The sequence below is a fragment of the Syngnathus scovelli genome, chromosome 12, assembly GCF_024217435.2.
Source record: "Syngnathus scovelli strain Florida chromosome 12, RoL_Ssco_1.2, whole genome shotgun sequence".
Classification (NCBI taxonomy): domain Eukaryota; kingdom Metazoa; phylum Chordata; class Actinopteri; order Syngnathiformes; family Syngnathidae; genus Syngnathus; species Syngnathus scovelli.
Window position 1 is genome coordinate 132,495 of NC_090858.1, and position 22,089 is coordinate 154,583.

The 22,089-nt window shown below is 47.7% G+C and overlaps 2 protein-coding genes across 6 annotated transcripts; both read right to left on the reverse strand.

Moving 5' to 3' along the window:
- Nucleotides 1-283: 283 nt before the first annotated feature.
- On the reverse strand, nt 284-3,095 carry wbp1la (WW domain binding protein 1-like a). Its single transcript, XM_049736057.2, has 4 exons — nt 2,813-3,095; nt 1,985-2,087; nt 1,047-1,208; nt 284-937 (listed from the first exon to the last, which is right to left on the reverse strand). Exons 1-4 carry the CDS (start codon nt 2,873-2,875, stop codon nt 471-473), a joined length of 795 nt encoding a protein of 264 aa, XP_049592014.1. The 5' UTR covers nt 2,876-3,095; the 3' UTR covers nt 284-470.
- A 1,631-nt stretch (nt 3,096-4,726) lies between these two features.
- fbxw4 (F-box and WD repeat domain containing 4) lies at nt 4,727-18,349 on the reverse strand. 5 transcript variants are annotated; one of them, XM_049735490.2, is made up of 10 exons: nt 17,980-18,348; nt 16,850-16,945; nt 16,447-16,632; nt 16,239-16,371; nt 16,044-16,129; nt 11,995-12,159; nt 11,536-11,601; nt 8,004-8,144; nt 6,618-6,759; nt 4,727-6,255 (listed from the first exon to the last, which is right to left on the reverse strand). In XM_049735490.2, the coding sequence occupies exons 1-10, from the start codon at nt 18,162-18,164 to the stop codon at nt 6,121-6,123; spliced, it is 1,335 nt and encodes a 444-aa protein (XP_049591447.1). In that variant the 5' UTR covers nt 18,165-18,348; the 3' UTR covers nt 4,727-6,120. The 5 variants fall into 5 exon arrangements, with proteins under 5 accessions (XP_049591447.1, XP_049591446.1, XP_049591448.1 ...); XM_049735489.2 differs by having other exon boundaries at nt 11,995-12,162; XM_049735491.2 differs by lacking the exon at nt 16,850-16,945 and having other exon boundaries at nt 11,995-12,162; nt 17,980-18,349.
- Nucleotides 18,350-22,089: the final 3,740 nt, after the last annotated feature.

Consider the following 22,089-nt stretch of genomic DNA (forward strand, 5'->3'; position numbering starts at 1 on the left):
AAGTACACGCATCATATCAGTCAACTCTGTTGGTACAAACGAGGCAAAGCATAAAAAGTATCGTCGAGCTTGGAAGCCACGGCAACTTTATGCAGTTAAACCTAAAGCGACACACAAGTGAAGCTGGCCAGGGTTTCGTTGTTTTTTTTTGATCAGGAAAATGAAAAAGCTTGCATTTTTTAGTTAACACGTGATATCATTCTCAATCACGTGATACTCATTTATATGAAAATAAAACCCAATGACATTTTTACAACACAACCCTAACCCTAACCCTAACACTCCCATTGAAGTGTGATGCAATGGCTCACGGCAAATGTAGAACCTGCGGCAAAGCGCGTACCATGCCTGAAAAATATCTCAGCATAGATGCGCAACGCGAGCGTACCGACAAAAGGCTACAATCGACGACTCACCCTGAAAGCAAACTTTTTGTAAAACAACTTCACAAGGTATCCATACTCGATTGTTTACCCATGACACTGTGGATCTGCGGCGTGTCCGTTTGTGTCTCGCTGGCTCAGGCCATCGGGACCGTCGACGTGCCGGCATCCCGGGGAAGCGCGGCCGACGCAGGCTTCCTCTGTTTGTCCCCTTCCGTCATCCGCCTCTTCTCTTGGCAAAAAGCCCCCCAGCGGATCCCACAGCTCCTGGCCGTCAAAGACTTCGATGCCAGAGTCCCCTGTGAAGCGCCGGTACCTGCCCTGCATCAAATCCTTGCTGGTGCTTTGAGAGTGGGGCAGCAGGGTCTCTGGTACGCCGGGGCAAGCCGCATGGCTTGGGAGGCTCGTGGCCGCGTGGCGGCAAGGTTCTTCAAGTGCGTCTGCTGCTGGCGGCGGCAGAGGTGTTGCCGGGACAGGTGTGTAAGGAGGAGGGGGAGTCGCTGGCCGCTCAACCGCCTCATCATAGGCGGGCAACAGAGAAGAGGGTAGGAATCCTGACAAATGACAACAAATCGTGATTCGACTGCCAACTGCTGCCAAAATGATATCAGGTGCCTGCCATGTGTGCAATGCGCAGAGCAAGACTTCCAAAGTCTTCCTTACTGAGGTAGAGAGGAACCTGAGAGTTGTTGTGAGCTTCTCTGTAGGCAATGAGGTTGATCTCGTTCTGCCGACGCTGCTGTTGGAAGCGCTGTTTGGAGCGCCAGTGCTGACACAAACAGCAGCAGGTCAGAATGCCAATCAGAGTCCACACCAACCAGAACCCTGGAGCATGCACACAAACAATCTGAAGAACAACAGTTGCTCTCATATCATAGTCATTGTGTGTGTGTGTGTGTGTGTGTGTGTGTGTATGTGTATGTGTATGTGTATGTGTATGTATATATATATATATATATATATATATATATATATATATATATATATATATATATATATATATATATATATATATATATATATATATATATATATCAAGCCATATATGGCCTGCCCACTCCCGCTCTTCAATGGAGTGGAGCGATTTGTCAGCGGCAGCAACCAAGCTATGTCGGGCTTGCTTGCTTGCGCCTTTCGACGGACGGCGGTGGCAAAGCGCTGTTGCTGCTGAGTGTCTGCGATCAAACAAAAATAAATGAACTATGCGCCTGACGCGTCGAAGGAAACGTGATACGCGGCCAACTTGAAGAGCAGCGAGATATATTGTGCGCAGCCTCTCGTCGGTGTTGCGAGCGCTACGTCGTCTGTATGTCACAGTGGCCTACAAACTTCCCATTGGGTGAGATCTGCTATGCTCACCCTGGTCTGCAAGCCAAAAAAGAAAGCGTGCTGCTTGCTGTGCCAGGACAGAAAAGCTCCTGGCGTTCCAATCCCACAGCGGCAGATCATAAAGTCAAAGTATCCATCTTCCAAGAATAGCATTCTGTTGTACGATTCAAGAATTCATTCGAAAAACATCACGATTCCGAAACCTCCCCCATCAAATTTCGTTGGAAAGAATCCGACGTGAAACTTTGCAGGGTGCCAGGCGAGTAACTCACACCACAGCTCGTAGTAGTAGCTGCAGCACTGTGTTTCTCCGCAGCAGTGGCCAGAGTCACAGGTATAGCTCTGGTTGTTCAAACCCGTGCACACCAAACTCTCCTGTAGATGCAAAAGGCACTTTTCATGTTGGTACGCAGGGATTTGGTCACACTTTGATAGACATTTTCACCACTTTGGAAAGACCTTTTCCTACTCTTCAAACCATTGTATTGACTTCTGGAGTGAAAATAAAAATGCTGTTAGGGTCTCGAAGAGTTCATGTGCAAAAAGAGAGCGTCCATACTTGATGGCTAGAAGTGATTACATATTGGAGGAATTGAATTGTCAATGGAATATAAGTTAGGTGCGTTTTAAAAGTCTGAACTTCATCACTCGACTAATGCACATGATTGTTTTGGCCAGGTTTTGCTTAACACTGAAAACGCACCAACGACTCAAACACATTAGAATGAGTAGCCATCGATGCAGAAGGGAGCTGTAACATGAAAAATCAATTTGGTTCCTCTCAAAAGGATTTGCACTGCGATTTAATTCACGGTAGCAGAAATAAAAAAGGTTAATCAATGAGATAAGTTGGAGTTGTTTATTGTTGGACTTGGACGCGGCCGACCGGGAACGTGCTATCGATCTCGTATAACTGACAAGCTGTCGTCGACTAAACTCCACTGATATCCATACAAAGAAGCAGTCATCAGATTTGTCGTTGAAGAAGCAAAGAGTACGACAAATGATATGGCATAGGAAACTAGCTGCTTCTTGGCTACCGGTCAACGAAGGCTTCCATAAAGTTAAGGCTAACGTTAGCATTAAGCTTTCAATGTTACCTCCGCCACTGTGGCCTCGGTCGCTAAACTTTCTTGTCCAACGGTGTACTCAAACATCCCCATTGCTGTGGAGTTCTTTGATCTGAGCTCTCGTAATGGTCGAAATGCTGCTAAAATGTTACATTTTGGGCTGGAGGGGGGGGGGGGGGGGGGACATCTGCGAAAGTGGCAGGCTGCGGCTGCCGCTGCGGCGGCTGCTGTTGCTACAGCCGCTAATGTTGCTACTGCTGCTGCTGCTACTGCTGCTGCTGCTGCTGCTGCGACTGCTGCCCAAAACAAAACACGTTGTGGCAAACTTCAACACGTTGTGGCAAACTTCAACAGTGGAGTTGCCTCACCTGTCTACGATTGGTCGAAGCAGGAAGAACGCGCAACCATTGGTCGTTGATAGAAAAAATACAATAGGTTCCCTTGATGCTTACCTCACCAGTCACTAGGCAAGAGAATACCCGTTTCTTTTTCAACACAGCTCACAAAATGAGCTACAGTACAGAGAATCAAGTCCATTTACGAAAGGGAGTGGATGGAGAAATTGCTTTAAAATACGGTCGCTTCGCTGCCTCGTGGCTACGGAGGAGCAAAAAGTGCCCAAGTAAAAAAACAGGTGAAAATAATTATGAAGCAAATATTCCAATTCATTTGGCCTTTCATCACACTGTTGTCGCTCCTGAAGTGCGGTGCTTCTTCCGGCTTTTCAAAAACAAAATATTAGCGTCCTTATTGACTTGGGTTATTGAACGCAGTCAGTCTGTCATTCTCAGTACCACCACCAGATGGAGCCAAATTACTAGTGTAGTATACACTGACTGCATGAACCAACTGTAACGTGGTTTCAAAGGCAAATACTCCATTTGTGATATACACTGTTTCATGTCATCGTGACTGTGGTCAAAAAAATGTCAGCTTAGAACGTTCAAGGAAGTGCAACTCAGGTGTACTTGATAAAAGCTCACAGTTTCTATTAAGGGCCAATCCTGAGCTATGATTTAGGGTTTTTGAAAGCAACCCATGTTGTAAATATAAGGTAACGCTGTGCTTGACCCTCTTTCTGCTTCCGTTTCCCCCCCCCCCCCCCTCCCGTCTTTTGAGGCTCTCGCTTCATGACTTGTCTTTTGAACTTTTCAGCCCAGTTGAAGGGAACAAAAGAAAACAAATCACATTGTCCTTTGAGGAATTTTTGTTTGTTTGCCGCTTTTCATGACCTCTTTTTTTTAGGCACCTCCTCATTCAGAATCCCAAGAAAGTCAATGGTTCCTTACATCCCAGTTTGACAAGTCAGGAGGATACATGCTAATCCCCTTAATCTAGCCTTTCTCTCACACACTGCCACAGGGAGAGAGGGAGCGCACAGAGTAATCCTGTCGGAGAAACAATAGGATTAAGGGCCCAACCCTGTGAGCGACAATCATGCGTCCGCTGACTGATCTGCAAAGCAGGAGCCCCGACCACTCTCTAGAATGTGACTTTAGTTTTGTTTGGCGGCTCTGACAAGGATTGAGGTGAAGTAGGGGAGGGAGGGAGGGCTGGATGGGGGGGGTTTCATTCTTTGAGGGGCTGTTGGAGGTCTGACAGGCATTTGGTCTCCTGAGCACCAGGGACCCAGGAATGACTGACAGGTGAAGTGGAAGCTAGGACTAGAGTTTATCCATGGGGGTTGCGTGTGCACACTGCACTGTAAATAATACGAAAACTCTGAAACCATAGTTTTGGCTCAGCTACGACACAGATTTACATTCGATATAATATGGATGGTTAGGCACATTCATTCAGTTAGGCAGACCTGCAGTTAGGCAGACCTGCAGTACTGCATGAATGAAGGCCTGACAGGCTTACGTCTCTTACTACTGTCTGCGCTTTTTTAAAATGCTACCATCAATTTTGCAAATTGCACAACAAACAGAAACAACACAAAACTTCAACGGTAAACCCAGATTTCATTGGGCTAGTTTGGCACAAGTAACGAAGTTGTGTGATAGGAAACAATCACACCAATGTTGAGACTGACCAGTTACATATGAATGCACTTTCTTTTTTGACTCGAGAAAATTACAAAAATACAGTACATCATTGGTTGCGGCGAGAGAGCAGAATAAGTGAGACAAATTTGCTGATATACACATTGTTTTTGGAAGATTTTTCAGATCAAGGTCAGCTAAAGCAACCGCATGCATGTACTTTACCTCGAGACCACTAGATGGCCATATGACTACAGTACAGTATAAACACGGATTTGGCAGACTGGAATGAGTTTCTCTCAAGGTAAGTAGGGGGAAAAGCAGCTTGACAACTTCCCCCCCAAAAAAAAAAGGTTCGAAATCTCCAACGGCCAAATACATCGAGTTGTCCCATCTCAAAGGAGCAGGCACTGGACTGGACTGGACTGGACTGGACTGTGTCTCTCTCGACGTGTGGCCCCAGACCAGCTCCATGTACGTTGCAGGGGATCACAAGTTTTAGTTGAGCCATTGATTTGATAGGAATCTCAAATGCCGAGCGATCCAATTGTCCACGCTACGTACAGTCGATTTGAATTTGGTGCAATTCAGAAAGCAGCAATTCAGTTGTACTTGACCTTTGGCCACCAAAGCAGCCTTTGTAGTGTCAACCTCCAGGTGCACTACACATATATATATATATATATATATATATATATATATATATATATATATATATATATATATATATATATATATATATATATATATATATATATATATATATATATATATATATATATATATATATATATATATGTGTGGATTTGGGGGATCAAACATGCAAATCCCCCACAGTGTGTGATCTGAGGCGCTTGGGTCAAATGTACGTCCATGACTTTGTCAAGAGGATCGTGCGGCGCCTTCGCCTCTTCAAAGGCCTCTGATGCATTCACAAAGAAACGTTTGAGCTGTTTTCCTCACTCCCAAGCAGGCTGCGCCAGCCAGCCAGCGTTTGCATTTGACGGGCGCGTCGCGGTCCTTTGCCCCCCGGGGCTAACGGATGAACCTTCTTCCAGCGGGCTGCAGCACGCATGCATGCCTCTTATGGGCAACAGCTGACTTTTCGATTGCTCTGTCCGTTCAGAAACTTTCCATGTCGTATCCGTACGTGCCGACGCTTCCCTCCGAGAGCTGGCTGCCGAGTTTGAATCACCACGTCGCCTTGGCCGTTTCATCCCCAAATTGCTTCCACCGTGACTGACGGGAAGAGAACAAACGCGACCAAGGTGAGGGATTGTGCTAAAAAGGCAGTAGAAAAGATATGCAAAGCAAGAAGACATATGAAGTTTAAAGTGGACGCTTTATTTGGTGTCATCTGATGGTGATGACGTTGTGTCTGAAGTCTAATGAGTGGAGTGCAGTTGCCAGGGCTGCATAGAGGTGAGAGCTGCTGAAACGCAGGCAGTACACTGGGCTGCTCACAAGGTCCGAGCTCAACTGGAAAAACTGAAAAAGCAACCGTTTCATGAGAATGCTTTCAAATGATTCTTTTATGCTGTCACAATACCAACATTTGGACTTCCGTACTATACTACATGGACCTGGATACCGACCGGTAAGTTGGGGGGAAAAAAAAAAAAAAAAGAAGAAGAACTTTTTTTTTTTTAACGATATGGTTCTTATGTTTGATTTTAAATTCAAAATATTACAATGTGGTTCATCAAAAATAACATTTGAAACAAATCCTTTTTTTAATGATATGGTTTTCATTTTAAATTGAAAATATTCAGATACAGTGAATCAAAAAGAACATTTTAAACCAACACATGAGATCATGGCTGACTATGACATACTAAACGTAACAACACCTGTAAGCATCGAGTTTGCCTTTTGTCCCAGAGTCGAACGACGCCATAGTAGGAGGACCCGCTGGCTATCATGTGATTTCCGTCCGTTTGCATGCAGTAGAAGGCGCTGTCGTGGGGTTCCTCCCACTCCATGACGTTCTTCCTGTTGGTAACAAGAGCCACATTGAGATGCATTGAATTGAGAGAGAGAGAAAAAAAACAACAAAAAACTGCTTGCTTACATTCAAGTGAAGTACTTTATTCATAATGCTGTTAGCTAACGCGACAAATAAACGGTGCATTTCGTTCAGATTCGCTCAGCCGTCGCTTGAAAAAGGTCCAGCCGAGCAGAACGTGCTCGGCTGGACCTTCTTACGGCCGACACCGTTTACTCGCTTTCACTGGCCGCTGGTTGGCAGGCACAAGACCCGCCGACTATTTGCATACAAGCAATGTTTCCCTTTGAAGCCGTTTTGGAGCCAAACTGATTGCCGTCTCAGATTCACAAAAGATAAATAAGCAGGCTTTTGTTCATCAGTAGGAATTGATCCTCCATTAGTGCACACGGCCTCATCAATAAGAGATTAAGAAACACCAAGTGCTCGACAGCCATGCACGCAAGCACACAGTGTGATAAATCACAGTGGACAGGAATAGAACATGTGGCACCTGCATACATAGATCGACAGAGAGCTAGATAGATGTAGTGTGTGCGGTTGAATTTAGACTTTGATCAATAAACACGGTGGGCCAATGTATAATTCATTGCACTCTCAATTAGTTCATAATTCGCTATCATCTGCTACTCAGCGAGCAAAACCCGCTGCGGACTCACTTTACTCTCTTCGGAGAGGATTCCAAATGGTGGAAAGGAAATCAAAATAGGCTTTTGTTTTTTCTCGTAAACACCATTCATGATGACGGGGCATACTAACTATATCTTCACACTGCACTGTGGATCAAATCCTTTGAAATGTCACCTTTGTTGAAATTTGCAGCCGACCTGAAGCTCCGAGCCGTCGGGAGCCGCTCGGGAGCCGCTCGGGAGCGGCTCGGGAGCCGCTCGGGAGCCGCTCGCTCACTCGCCCGCTCGGGATGCCGCTTAAGGTGGACTCGATTCATTATTGATACGGAAAGAGGTCGCCCCTCTTGAAATGTACAGCCCAGCCCAGCCAGCCCTACCCTTTTGTAAATCCCCTGAGTGATTGGCCAATCAGATCATATTAGATTGACTCCAGTGAAGCCCATTAGCCCAAAATTGAGCGAGCGGCAGAGAAACCACTGCCGTCCCGAGCGGCCCCCCGATTCATTGACTCGACTTCCAGAACAAGGGTTTTCATCACAACTTGAAATGAGCAAAAAGACGGGAAACGTCGAAATGCAGCACTTTCAACACTTTCCACTCACCGCCGACTTAGGCGAAGATCCCAGAGTCGAATAAATGTGTCGTAGCCACAGGTGAAGAGGTGAAAAGGGCTCTCGAACAGCATATCCAACACACCGGCCCCTCGACGGAACTCTGAACCCAGACTGCCCGTACACTCGGACCTGGAGACAAGCAACGGAGGAGGAGAGCGGTCTGGTTGGATTCGCCCGAGTAGGAATGATGAGCCGCGTCTCAAATGCGACCGCGGTGAGGCTGGAAAGCTAAAGATGCTAATTGGCGAAACGGAGAACGCCAATGGCCAGCCCTCTGTTTGTCAAATCAAAATCCACAGTGCTTACAGAAAAAAGAATAAAACAATGAAAAGCAGACATCGCATCACTGTGGTGCGTAGCATACGGACCGATAGGCAAGCACGTTACACGTGAAGCCAATTAAGAGCATCTTCACCAATCATCTTGATGTTGCGCGGAATTAGCCAGAGCTCGATGGGAGCCTAAAGTCACGTGTTGCATAGTGAACGCAGATGGGACACAAAGTACACGTAAGTAAGGGCAACTCCTGATGTGTGTTTTTCTAGGCTGCTGTGGCGTGACCTGCCTGCGTGTGAGCGAGTGCAGCAGCAGCAGCAGCAGCAGCAGCAGCAGCAGCAGCAGCAGCAGCAGCAGCAGCAGCAGCAGCAGCAGCAGCAGCAGCAGCAGCAGCAGCAGCAGCAGCAGCAGCAGCAGCAGCAGCAGCATGCTCAGCAGCAGCATGCTCAGCAGCAGCATGCTCTTGTGATCACAGCTCTGTAGAGCTGGCTTGCTGGCTCGCTGGGTGCAGGTCTCTTGATTATTGGAGAATAACCTGCACTCAGCAGTGCGTATTATTGCATTCTAACTGTCTCTTTGTTGCCATTTAATACCCTGCGTGACCGTGACTGTCAGTGTGTGTGTGAGAGAGACTTTCACACATTTGATACCTGGCCCATAGCAACCATTTAAAGAGGTCTGCTAGCCTTGGTGACTGACCAAGCAGCGCTCCCCACCTCGCCCCTTCCCCTCCTCTGTGAAGCTCAATCCAGAGGCCAGCTCTGTGTGGTAATCCCTGGGCTTGACCCCCAGGGGGCCACCTTATTGGACCAGGACCTTCTCGGTAGGGCGCCTTATTGGCCCAGAGCTTTCTCACTGCCCAGCTCTGGTGACAAAGTCTTAGCCAATGGGGAGTCCCTCATTTGGAGCCCGTGGGGTACTGACCCCTCATTTTCTCCTGAACACAAAAAGCAAGCAGTTTAGCACGGCGCCAAAAAAACAAGCAGTAAGCCAAAGAATGACCAACATGTCAAATAATGACTTCTTATCCAAGACCTTAACTACAGACAGACGACGTATTCAAACTCTGTCAATGACAAAACTTTATTGCTGCTGCTACCGCACACAACTGGAGAAGTAGCCACCAGTGTGCCATTTGTGATGCGGGTTTTGCGGTTGCTTTTTTTTCTTCTATAAACAACAACCCCCGCAGCATTTCAAACGCTATGCTCGGCAGGGGCTCCCCGACCCCCGCCTTACGGCCATTGCAAAGTACTGTTGTTGATGTAGACCAATATGAGCTGTTGGGGTGGAGCTTGCAGTGGAGGGGAGGGGAGGGGAGGGGAGGGGAGGGGAGGGGAGGGGAGGGGAGGGGAGGGGAGGGGAGGGGAGGGGAGGGGAGGGGAGGGATGGGGAGGGGATGGGATGGGATGGGATGGGATGGGAAGGGGAGCCTTCGCGGTGGCTCACGTTGCCCGAAATGTCAAGTGTTTATTTCACTGTAAAATTGGAAGATTAGCTAAAGAAATGGCAGGCAGGCAGGCAGGCAGGCAGGCAGGCAGGTTGAAAATCGGTGGATAAAGCGGTGGCGCCCATGTTTGTTCTTTGTCCACCTAACTAGGAACCAGTGCTTTTGCATCAATAAACACGGAGGTGCTAACTATTAGGGCTTGAGCAGTTGATGCTTGGGCACAGGCCCTATACCTTGTTGTTATTGCTGTCTTTCTAATGCTGCTACTATTGAGCCTCACGAACACCAAAACTACGAGCCAAGCATAGTAGAAGAGTCAATCCACATAACCATCAATCAAAGCAACCATAACCGTGTGTTATTCACCCAATTTTACACGACACCAATGAATCTATTAGTTACGAGGATTAAGCACACGTGGCAGTGTATTTTGGCTTGCGACGTGTTATTGATCCCAAAATAATGAATTCATCGCAATGCCTCTGCTAAACTTAGACATTCCTTCGTTAGAGGGGAAATGAGCAAAAAAATGAAGAAGCACTTTGTAAAGTGGCTCCTAAAAGTGGGAATAGGAGCGTGTGTGCGTGTGTGTGTAGTCACAGAGTGCGATTGTCACGAGGGGCTCTCTGTCCCCATTTAAGCCTGTCCACTCTCACTGCAGGAGCCAGAGCGCTATTAAGGGCCACACACAGCTTGTGAAAGGAGAAATCATTAATGAATTGTCAAAGGGAAAAATGCTAAGGGCATTATCTGCTGCTGCTGCTGCTGCTGCTGCTGTGTCATTAAAAGCACTGTCTGCGTGTGCTCGGAGGCTACGTTAAGGCTGAGGCAGAGAAGCGTGGGGAGCCACGGCCATACAACAAGTCAAAAGCTGTCTGACAAGTAGAGAATGGCGGCTCGGCCCTGCTCTGCTCTGCTTTGCCCTGCTCTGCTCTGCTTTGCCCTGCTCTGCTCTGCTCTGCTTTGCCCTGCTCTGCCTGGCTGCCTGCCGAGGTTTTGACTCACTAAAACAAACAGAGGGGCTTTCCCAACTGGTTTCATGTCCGCCCAATCTAGCCTGCACCTCTCAGGTCCAAACATCAGGAATGCAATCGGTGCACCCACCAATGACGCTTGCGGCTCCCAGGTTCTTTCATTGTCCACATTGCTGATGAAGGATGAGCAATTTCAAAAAAGAAAGGACCGAGGTCGGAAGGAAGTCATCAAGTTGTTTTTGGAAGTAATCAGGTTGTTTTTGTGACCACCTTTCTTTCTTTCTTTCTTTCTTTCTTTCTGTCTGTCTGTCTGTCTGTCTGTCTGTCTGTCTGTCTGTCTGTCTGTCTGTCTGTCTGTCTGTCTGTCTGTCTGTCTGTCTGTCTGTCTGTCTGTCTGTCTGTCTGTCTGTCTGTCTCTGTCTGTCTCTGTCTGTCTCTGTCTGTCTCTGTCTGTCTCTGTCTGTCTGTCTGTTATTCTTTAGCAACGTTCTGCTAAACATTTTCTTCCTTCTCCTATTTCGAGCCCTCGGTATATTGTTTCTCGCGTTGTCTGCTTTAATCTGAGCGGGTAAAGCTGGGATTTACACGGATGGATACGTTTTAAGGCGTGCCTTTCACACACACGCAGGAATTGAAACAGCGCGACAACTTCAAGTCATCAAGTTAACGTGGACTCAAAACAAAGGGAATTGCCAATAAGACCACAGAGTTGGGCTTTTTCTAACACAAATACGTATTGGCTGTTGTCATAGGTTCTGAGGGCTGATGTTTGTCGTGTGTTAGATTCCACTCGTGTCGGCTGTCTGCGCCATTACTTTACCGTTCAACGTCCCAGATGCGAAGAGGGGAGAGGTTCTTGCAACAAGCTGTACCCGTTACAAAGGAGCTGCACACACAGAGAGAAAGACACACTTTTTCAATATGACAACCCCACGTTAACATTTCATCATGGAAAGAAAGAACGAAAGAAAGAACGAAAGAACGAAAGAACGAAAGAACGAAAGAAAGAAAGAAAGAAAGAAAGAAAGAAAGAAAGAAAGAAAGAAAGAAAGAAAGAAAGAAAGAAAGAAAGAAAGCCTTAGTAGCAGCAGACCTGGGCGGAGCATTTGAGGGGGAAAAAAAAAAAAAAAAAAAAAAAAAAAAAGAGAGAAAAAAAGCAAACAAACAATCTCACTCAGCGTCTGAGAGACAGGGCCCAAGAAGAAGATGGCGGGCGGCAGCTGTCAAGCCCGTTAGGCGACATGGCGAAGCCCTGCTAGGTAATTAGTGTTGGCTAAACTCATTTAGTGCCCAAAGGGGTGGCTGGTTGGTTGGCTGGTTGGGTGGGTGGATGGGTGGGTGGATGGCTGGTTTTGGCTGGTTGGGTTTGGCTGGCTGGTTGGGTGGGTGGGTGGGTGGGGTGAGGCCTGCCTGGAGCGGTAAGCAGGGCGGCTGACCTCTGACCCTGCTGACATAAGATACAATAGGGTTATGGTCACAATCACTATCTGGATCCTATTACTCTCTATTAGTCACCCCTCAATGGGTGATGGCAGCCCACTTTAACATGTGTGCCCAAAACTCAGCCGCCAACAGGCCTGCCTGATCAGAGCTTGCTGATATTCCAGCTGCTAAGGGGTCAGGCCAGGCAGGTGTCCACGCAATATGTGTCCCCCATCCCTTCACAATCTCCACTGGCGTGGCGTTTGGGTCAGCTCATCCCAAACGAGACACTTGCCTTGGACCAAATTATGACTCACCTCTGACATATCAAATATTTGCATGTGGGGCGCTTCAACTTTGTCTTTCCACTCTCGCAAGTCCAATCACCTCCGTCGCTTGCTCATTTGTTGCGCTTGACCCCGGCTGGCTGGCTGGCCGCCAGCCACTTTGTGCTTTTATCTGCTTTGTAAATATGTCGCAGCTGAAAGGGTTAGGTATGATGCACAGGGGGAGACAATGGCTGCAAGTAACCCCCGACTGTTGGACACGCAGCCAACAAACATATGCACAAACCCTCAACACTTTATGTCCTTCCAAACACACACACTATTTAGTCAAATATGAAATGGCATACATATGCACATCGGGGCAAAATTGTTGTGTTAAAGAATGAAAAGCTGTGAAAATCAGGCCTTGATCCGATCCAGAACATTAGCAAGCCTCCTGTATCTTTTGTATTTGCTCCATTTTTGCATCACCTGTGGTTTTGTTTTGTTGTTTTTTTTTCTTATTTGGAATGATTTTGTCACTGCAACATTTGCAAACATACTTAAGTTAACTTGGCATGAGGACCTAAACATACATGACTAAGCATATTACTATTTCACATTGTCATAAGAAGACCTTTTTTTTGTTTTAATACAAGGGTTGGGCAACTTTCTCAGAGTGCCCACGCACATCCACATTGCACTTGTCACTCCCGCACGGGCACGTTTGCATGCACACGGCGGTCAAGCGTCACCACCCCCCCCAGTGGGCCTTTTGCCTCGTGTTTGTGTAGAAGGTCAGCAAGACATTCCTCAAGCGGCTTCGACGTTTCAAACGAAGGCAGGAAAGTCCGCCGTGGCGTCAGGGTTCCTTCGAGGTTCCTCAAACAAATTGTCAAGACTAACGTCTGGCCAACACCTTGAACCAATCCTGACGAGAATAGCCGCCTTGAAACAAACCCAAGTGTTGAGGATGTCATGGAAATTCCACTTTGCAAACATACTAGAACGGTCTTATTTTGTCGGTGCTTGGCCGTCCGTCTCTGCGCTAGCTATCTGTGAGAATGCTCAATCAAGTGTGTCTCTCTTCATGCATGCGTTGAAGTAATTTAAGGTGAGTGTGTGTGTGTGTGCGTGTAATGAGGGGCTTCAGCGTGAGCCGTGATTATTCTCCCCTCCTGCCGTGTGCATCTTGCTTTTAGCCTGTGGGAACGAACGCACATTGTGGCTGGCCCCTTATGGCATTGTTGCGGCCTCTCTCTTTTCTTCTTCCTCTTTTTTTGAACTAATTGAATTCTTGACTCCTGAACCGCAGGGATGGACGGCCGGCAATGAGAAAGACGTGAATTTCAGGCTTTGAGTGGGGGGCAGAGCGGTGGGGGTGAAATTGGAGTGTGTGGGGCTGCTGGTGCTGCTGGTGGCTGGCTGGCTGGCTGGCTGGCTGGCTGGCTGGCTGGCTGGCTGGCTGGCTGGCTGGCTGGCTGGCTGGCTGGCTGGCTGGCTGGCTGGCTGGCTGGCTGGCTGGCTGGCTGGGTGGCTGCTGTGGCGTCAGCCTGTACTTTGATAGCAAATGCCAAAGGTCATCCCCCCCCCGGCCGGCGGCGGTGAGAAAGTGGCAAATAGCTGACGGTTTATCCAACAATCATTTTCTTCTTTTAAAATGTTCAAAAGCGCTTTTGGCCCCTGCGAGATCTTTGTAGTTGTGCTTGAGGAATTCGAGACAAAACAATCCCCTCCACTCCCCTCCCCTCCCTGTTTCCAAGTCTCTTCAGGGTAGCTTCTCCCTTCACTGGCTCCTGCCCAGGCCAGGCCCCCTTTTCTTTTTTTTCCTACACTAATGGTCAGTGTTGCATGCATGCATCCCACCCCACAGCAAAGGCAGCCACACAAACTCAAAATCGGGCCAGCGCCTTGTTTGGCAGGAATGTGTGTGTGTGTGTGTGTGTGTGTGTGTGTGTGTGTGTGTGTGTGTGTGCGTGTGTGTGTGCGTGTGTGTGTGTGTGTGTGCGTGTGTGTGCGTGTGTGTATGTGTGTGTGTGGGGGGGGGGCAGACCTAATTGGATTTCGGCGACTACACCATCAAAGGCAAACTAACAAATAATGGCTCTCCCGTTGGGTGTGAGTCGCTGATGAATCTGCATGCGCAATATCCAATTTGCAAATTGGGCCCTCAGATGCTCTGACGAGATCAAGAAAACAGCCAGCGCTACACTCGCGGAACAAGAAGTGTCGCAAATGGTCAATGTGCTTATGTTGAGCAATTTTCCCTGGCTCTTGCTTTCTTTTGGAAACAAGCATCTCACACCCCATGTTTACTATCGGATGGATGGATGGATGGATGGATGGATGGATGGATGGATGGATGGATGGATGGATGGATGGATGGATGGATGGATGGATGGATGGATGGATGGATGGATGGATGGATGGATGGATGGATGGATGGATGGATGGATGGATGGATGGATGGATGGATGGATGGATGGATGGATGGATGGATGGAGCGATGCATGGATGGATGGATGGATGGATGGATGGATGGATGGATGGATGGATGGATGGATGGATGGATGGATGGATGGATGGATGGATGGATGGATGGATGGATGGATGGATGGATGGATGGATGGATGGATGGATGGATGGATGGAGCGATGCATGGATGGATGGATGGATGGATGGATGGATGGATGGATGGATGGATGGATGGATGGATGGATGGATGGATGGATGGATGGATGGATGGATGGATGGAGCGATGCATGGATGGATGGATGGATGGATGGATGGATGGATGGATGGATGGATGGATGGATGGATGGATGGATGGATGGATGGATGGATGGATGGATGGATGGATGGATGGATGGATGGATGGATGGAGCGATGCATGGATGGATGGATGGAGCGATGCATGGATGGATGGATGGATGGATGGATGGATGGATGGATGGAGCGATGCATGGATGGATGGATGGAGCGATGCATGGATGGATGGATGGAGCGATGCATGGATGGATGGATGGAGCGATGCATGGATGGATGGTGATGCACATTTCCCATTGTGTTAAATTGAGACAAAGCAAACAATTGCATGTTTTTGCCAGCTGCATATGGCATGGCTCAATATCGCGTTATCGATATTTTGTCGGTATATAGTTCAATTCAAACAAAAAAGCAATAAAGCAGCAGCAGCAGCAGCAGCAGCAGCAGAGCCTCGTCTAATACTAATTAGTGGAAAAGGGATTGCGAAGGCGCATCGGGGTTTAAGAGATGCGGGCGGGCGGGCGGGCGGGAGACCATCACACACACACCTGCCTTGATAAGTCAACTCGGCTACAAGAAAGCCACGCTGACAAAGCTTCAGTTCATATACGTCGGAAAAATAAACACAGGGATTAAGCAAGTGGGAGGAGGAGGAAGCCAGCCAGCCAGCCAGGCAGGCAGCCAGCCAGCCTGCCTGCCTGCCTGCCAGCCAGCCAGCCTGTCTGCCTGCGTGGCTGCCTGCCTGCCTGCGTGGCTGCCTGCGTGGCTGCCTGCGTGGCTGCCTGCCTGGCTGCCTGCCTGGCTGCCTGCCTACGTGCGCAATACAGTCTGCAGATGATCACAAACACCCTTTTCCGGAGCAAATTGTTCTTACCTTAGGGTCGGGTTAATTGCAACGGACCAGACTCTGTCATACAGGGGAATGATGTCTCGGGGGCAGCTGGAGGCCAATGTCCAGATCTACACAAGGAAGGAAGTCAAGTCACAGGCAAACTTTGGAATGGATCATCCATGGTGAAACCTTAATGACAATTACTGCATAATAACAAAGAAGAAACTGAATGGTGACCTTGGTTGTTTGATCTCTAGATCCACTGATGATGAGTTGGTTTTTGGAGTCAATGCAGTTGACTTCCTGATTATGACCAAATAACTTCCTTGGGCTCTCACTTCTTCTACTGTGGACCACAATCTTGCCATCACTGAAATAGACAAAAAAGGAGTTATGATGAGGCGAGGTGAAGGAATACATATTTCATGCCACGCCACGCCGCTACCTTCCACCACTGATGAGGTGCGTGTCCGTGAGAACAAATCTGCAGACGTCTGCCCGGTGGCCAGAGTAGATTTTGATTGGCTTACGCCAAATCTTCTTGCAGTCTTGGCGCAGAGGGTAGGCGTGAATTTCGCCAGCTTGAGACAAAAATAGTGTGTCTCCATCCAGCTGCAACCACGGCAACAATCTATGGGAATATTTCAACGGAAAGTTAGTCAAGTAACACCGTTCATCTCCTTTTGCAAATGAGAAGACGTGGCCACGGTGATCAGCGATTGGTCTCCCACTTCCAAATGCATAACAATCTGTATCTTCAAAATGAAAAGACATGTATCCAAATGCAGAAGCTCTACGTTCTAATGTTCATTGTTTAACATCAACATTGGGTAAAAACGATTCCATACTTTGGTTGCCATTTCAAAGGCGCAGTCCTTTTACACACTCCATGGCACCAGTTTTGAGCAATCTTCACTCGCTCCTTAAGCAGGATATGAGGATAGCTGCGGCAGATTATTGTGGATCATCACGGAACATATAAGTGACAGTGTCATTCAAATTCATCTATCCATCCCTTTGGTGAAGCGCTTCTCCTCAGGGCACGCTGAATTGGGGCGGGAGGCGTGGGACACCCTCAACTGGTGGCCAGCCCAACGCAGGGAACGCACACGCACACACACGCGCGCGCACACACACACACACACACACACACACACACACACACACACACACTCGCACCTACGGGCAATTTGGAGCGCTCAATCGGCCTAGCGCGCATGTCTTTGGAATGCGGGAGGAAAGCGGAGTACCCGAAGGAAACCCACGCACGCAAACTCCACGCACGCAAACTCCACAGAGGAACGCCCGAGCAGGAATCAAACCTCTCAACTGTGAGGCAGCGTACTAAACAGAGACAGAGGTGGGGGCTGCCTGCTGATGCTTTGGCTAATGATTGGAGAGCTTCAGCATGATGAACACACTATCTGAGTAGTTTCATTTCTCCTTCTCATGTCGCGTATGGATAGTTCACTGTACTGGCAATTGAAACCAACAAAAAACAGTGTCCACATTTCAGGCGGATTCTCAATTTTGACACGGGTTGGAGAGGGGCTTTCATCAGAACTCGCAGGGTACGTGTCAGACAAATTCCAGGACTTGTGTCACAAACTATGGATTTGAAAACCCAAATACAAACGATGACTACTTTCACTCCCCTTCACTGTGGGCCAGCCAGCAGATCAACCTGCAGGCTGCAAAGTGATTATACTTGATTCAGGGAGCATGAAGAGGCTTATGAGGCAGAACAACGGGATGGAAGCTGCCCACCATGGTGGACGGAGGGAGGGAGCGAGGGAGCAAGCTCCCGCCGCCTCACACGACCCCAGAGTGCATGCCTTCAAAGTAGCTGAGTGTGTACTTAGCAAGTGCAGAGAAAGAGTACGTACTTGACACAGCCGCTCGCTCGCTCGCTCGGGTAGCAAGCTTGTGCTAATGCTAAGTGAAATACTACACAGCACGCTCGCGTGACTTAGCTTACATGTCGGTCCAGTATCGAGTAATTCCAGTATTTAACAAGCCTTTGGCGATCTTCTTCCACACCACATCACGGCTTACAATGTGCCAAATGACTTTAGAAACCTGAGAGAGACGACTCAGTGTTTGGCAGTCCAGATAAGATAGTATGTGATACAAAACATCCTCTGGTAGCTGAAAGAGGAGCATGCTTCAAACGTACACGAGCGACTACGCACTACTAACTGCACGCTGTAACACAACCGGCCATTTTGAGAAAAGAATTATACGAGCAGTCGGTGATGAACGCGGAAAAAGACGGCAGCAGGCTCGCAGCCCATTCACTTCACGTATACTCCCCCGTGGTGTTTGGATGGCGACGGCGTGACGTATGACGTATGTGCTGACGTAAGGCGTCATTTTGTTTGCTACGCTTCTGTTAAATAAAGTTTGCCCCACAAAAAACACATACACGACGCCGACGATTTGAATTAAACTCGTTCTTTTCCCTTCAGATAATGACCCATCCATTAGAATGACCTGCATCATGATAATTATGAACATTTTTTACATGGTGCTTGAAAGTGGTTGAAAAAAAATGAATATTCAATTGTTTGTTGAAATCGGCATAGAAAATGACACGGCGTAAAAAGCTGTTCAACTGTTAAATAAGGTTTGCCCCCCCAAAAAATACACTGCGCCGCCTGCGATTTTAGTTCAACTCATTCTTTTCCGTTCAGATAATGATCCATCCATTATAATGATATGCATCATGATAATTATGAACATTTTTTTACAGTGGTTGAGAGGATAACGGTTATTCTTTGGAAAAATAATATTCAAGTGTTTGTTTAAATCAGCATAGAAAATGGCACGGGATTAACAAAAACTATCAGTTTCTGCTTTACCCAACGACATCAAATGCATGTTGAAATCATTTTCACTCAGCAGCATCAAAAAATATTGATATTGCAAAATGCAGTTGAAAACAAAAGTTGGGGTAGCTTGATTGAAAAAGTCATTCCAAAAAGTGCAAGCGCGGGACATTGACTGTTCTGTATGTAAAAATCTAGTCCTGTTTGTTCCATGTAACAGTTGAATGAAATTAGAAAGCAACCAAGTGCAGCCAGCCGGCCAGCCAGCAGCGCTGTTAACTGCAAAGGTTGTGTCACGGTCAAATGACTACCAAAAGTTGATTGACCTTCTGACATTCTGTGAGGCGCCTAACCGTTTAGCATCAGTAGCATCAATTTGTGCTCATTCACATCATGAGGCTCTTTCGACCTTCCGTTACAATTGACATCCCGCCGGCTCTTTGATCGGCTGAACACACAATTAGAATATGCAGAGCATTGTCTTTCACTTTTTTTGTTTTGCAGGGAAATGTTGAAAGCTTTGCGCTGCAAAATGGCATTTTCCGAAGATGGGGGGGGGGGGGGGGGGTAAAAAAAACAAAAACAAATTAAAAATCATTTACGGTTGGCTTTCCGGCTGAACTGTCATGGCTGAAAGGAAACGGAGAGGGGCGGGGGTGAGGGGAGGGGTGGGGTGGGGGGGGACCTTTGGGGTTTGGGGGTGTCTTCCCTTTGATCTTTTGAGGGCAAAGCGGGGGAGTTGCTTCGGAGCTGGCAAACACATTTAGCCAGTAATTGTTCAGCTCAGACTCTTAGAAATGTATGGACAAACAAAAGTTTACAGCTCCAATTGGAAAAGTCAACAGATCTCACATCCATAAACAATGAAACTATTGAGATGGATCTCCGCTTTGATCAGTTGTTTGCCTTTCAATTATTCAGCCTGGTTGAAGCGCCGCCTTTTGTTAACCCTGCGCACATCATGGGCCGGCCTGTCATTTCCAATCTGGAAACATCCCTTGCACATGGGAAGACCCCTCAGAGAATGGAATAAAGCCATCCATCACAATTAGCACAGGACTAATTCCTTCATACATTTGAGCAACAAAAGTTGACTCAACATTTGGACAAAAACAAAAAAACAAGTGATTTTTATATCGCTAGCAATGATTTCATGCATTGCATTGCATTGCGTTGCATTGCATTGCATTGCATTGCTTGTGTGACGATGGTGACATCCATCATTCAGGAACATCAATGATTTGTGGATGGCATCAGTCGTTACGTAACGTGATTTTGGTGGAAGTTACGGCGGCAACCTGTGCAGGAATAGGAAGAAACGCCGCATATAGTCAGTGATATTGATGGATTTTAAAACAAACTTACATCAGCAATGCATGCGGGTGGTTTGTTATCGGAACACAATTGTTTCATTGCCATGCATGAAGACATTTCATTTGATATTTTTACAAAATGAAGAATGTGAAATCCAAAAATTGCTTCAATTGAATGAGTGGACAATGCGAAATTGAAATTGGCTGCATTCTGCATTGAAAATCAGCATTTGTTGACCACTTGGGGGCACTGCTAACAAGTCCTCGAGTCCTCACATCAACATACCCTGCCTGATGAAGGATGAGGTTGAAAAAAAAGAACGATTCATCATCCGTTTATCGGGGAAAAACGAAAATCCCATCTCTTTCACAAGGGCATTGTATTGTGGGAATGAAAGCCATCCCATCCTGATAGATATTGCTTCCCATGAAAGCCTGAATGGCCAGCAGCCAGCTCACTTTCCGTCAGCGTCACAGACTGTCGACAAAAGTTGTTTGCTCATCATCCGAATCAAGTCGTTGCTTTTGGATTGGAGCAGCTCTGCCGCCGATGAGCTCGGCAGGGTGGCCGCGTTCCCCGCCCGCGTAGGCCCGCTATTCTACGGCCGCTCGGCAGGGGGGTCGTGGCAGGGCAGGGCAGAGCAGGGCAGGGCGGGGCAGGGAAGGGCAGGGCAGGGCAGGCAGGCAGGGGTTCAATTGCTACCTTTGTTTGTTTATTCTCAGGGATGCTAGTTGCGCTCAATAAAATGGATGAAAGTGATCTGGCCTCAGCGGAATTGCCAAAGGCGGAAGGTGTGATTTTTCCCACAAGCTGCTTCTATAGACGGGCTCGAGCAGTAGCCTCGTTTAATCCATTTACAGTCTGCTGCTGCTGCAGGCATGCAAATTTCAGAGCTAGCGCAATAAACGTGTCGTACTGTCTGTCGTTCGTCGTCACAAACCAAACGCAGCTTACCACATCGAGTGATCCCAAGGGACTGACTAGCTTCCAGTGTCCTTGTGTCTGAAAACGCCGGGTTAATCCAATGCGGAAGGCTTTAAACAGATTAATGTCAAGTGCCTTTTATTGGTGGCTCTTTTGAAGAACGCTCAACAATCAGCTTACTGTCATGTCAAACAAATGTTTGGGCTCTCTGCAACTCATTTTTGTCAAGAGTGTTAAGCAACACGTTTTGTAGCCCATTTCCAACAAATGGAAGGTCGGTCAAGCATGAGCACAGGATGGTTTGGTCGAGGTGTCGAAGCCCATTGTAATGTGGCTGACTGACTGGTTTTGGAGCAGATAGTTTACACAGGTTACAACAGATCAGCTAGTCAGAAGGTCCATTGCATTTCTCTCATAGCTATGGCTCATAAATAGGATTTTCCTCAATGGCCACCTCTGGATCTCAGCAGCAAGTCACGTCTCATGTGTGGAGACAAACACGCCACAGCACCATCCCAAGTAGGATTTGGGGAAATGACAAGTTCAGCAACGTATTGCAAAGCAAAAGCGGTGCATTGCGTGTGCTGAACCGACCCGCCGGGCGGCCGCCGGCCAGCCGGCCAGCGCTCGCTCCTCGCCTCGCCTGCTCCGGAATACGAGACCGCGTGGATGATTGACGGAGCCAGGGTGACGATGAACACGGGCTAAGCAATCAATCTGAATGTGACACAATGCGAGGGTGGCGAGTCACAAAGTTCCAATCAGCTCTACAGGAGCCGTTTGCGCCCCTGCTGGCTGGCAAACAAACACAACGGCGGAGAGAAATCACAAATCAACAAGGAACAACCGTTCCACTGTCAATAAATAGGTCTCCGTTGATGAGAAGTTCACATTGCAGCAACCATATGGATCGGCATCCACACATAAGGAGTGGAGATAGAGAGCGTGTCAGAGCCTTGCTGCGTAGAAGCCAAAGACATGGCTGCATCATCCTGACAACATCAGCAAAGTGCCAAACACCG

Bases quoted from the DNA above. Each gene is read 5' to 3' on its own strand.
- wbp1la (XM_049736057.2), bottom strand. From the start codon at position 2,875: ATGGGGATGTTTGAGTACACCGTTGGACAAGAAAGTTTAGCGACCGAG. The intron at 1,209-1,984 runs GTGAGTTACTCG...TGCATGCTCCAG, and splicing joins CTACTACTACGAGCTGTGGT to GGTTCTGGTTGGTGTGGACT. The intron at 938-1,046 runs GTAAGGAAGACT...GTCATTTGTCAG, and splicing joins TCAGGTTCCTCTCTACCTCA to GATTCCTACCCTCTTCTCTG.
- fbxw4 (XM_049735489.2), bottom strand. From the start codon at position 18,164: ATGCTCCTCTTTCAGCTACCAGAGGATGTTTTGTATCACATACTATCT. The intron at 8,145-11,535 runs GTAAAGTAATGG...GCTTGTCTCCAG, and splicing joins CGCATCTGGGACGTTGAACG to GTCCGAGTGTACGGGCAGTC. The intron at 6,760-8,003 runs GTGAGTGGAAAG...TGTTACCAACAG, and splicing joins GATCTTCGCCTAAGTCGGCG to GAAGAACGTCATGGAGTGGG.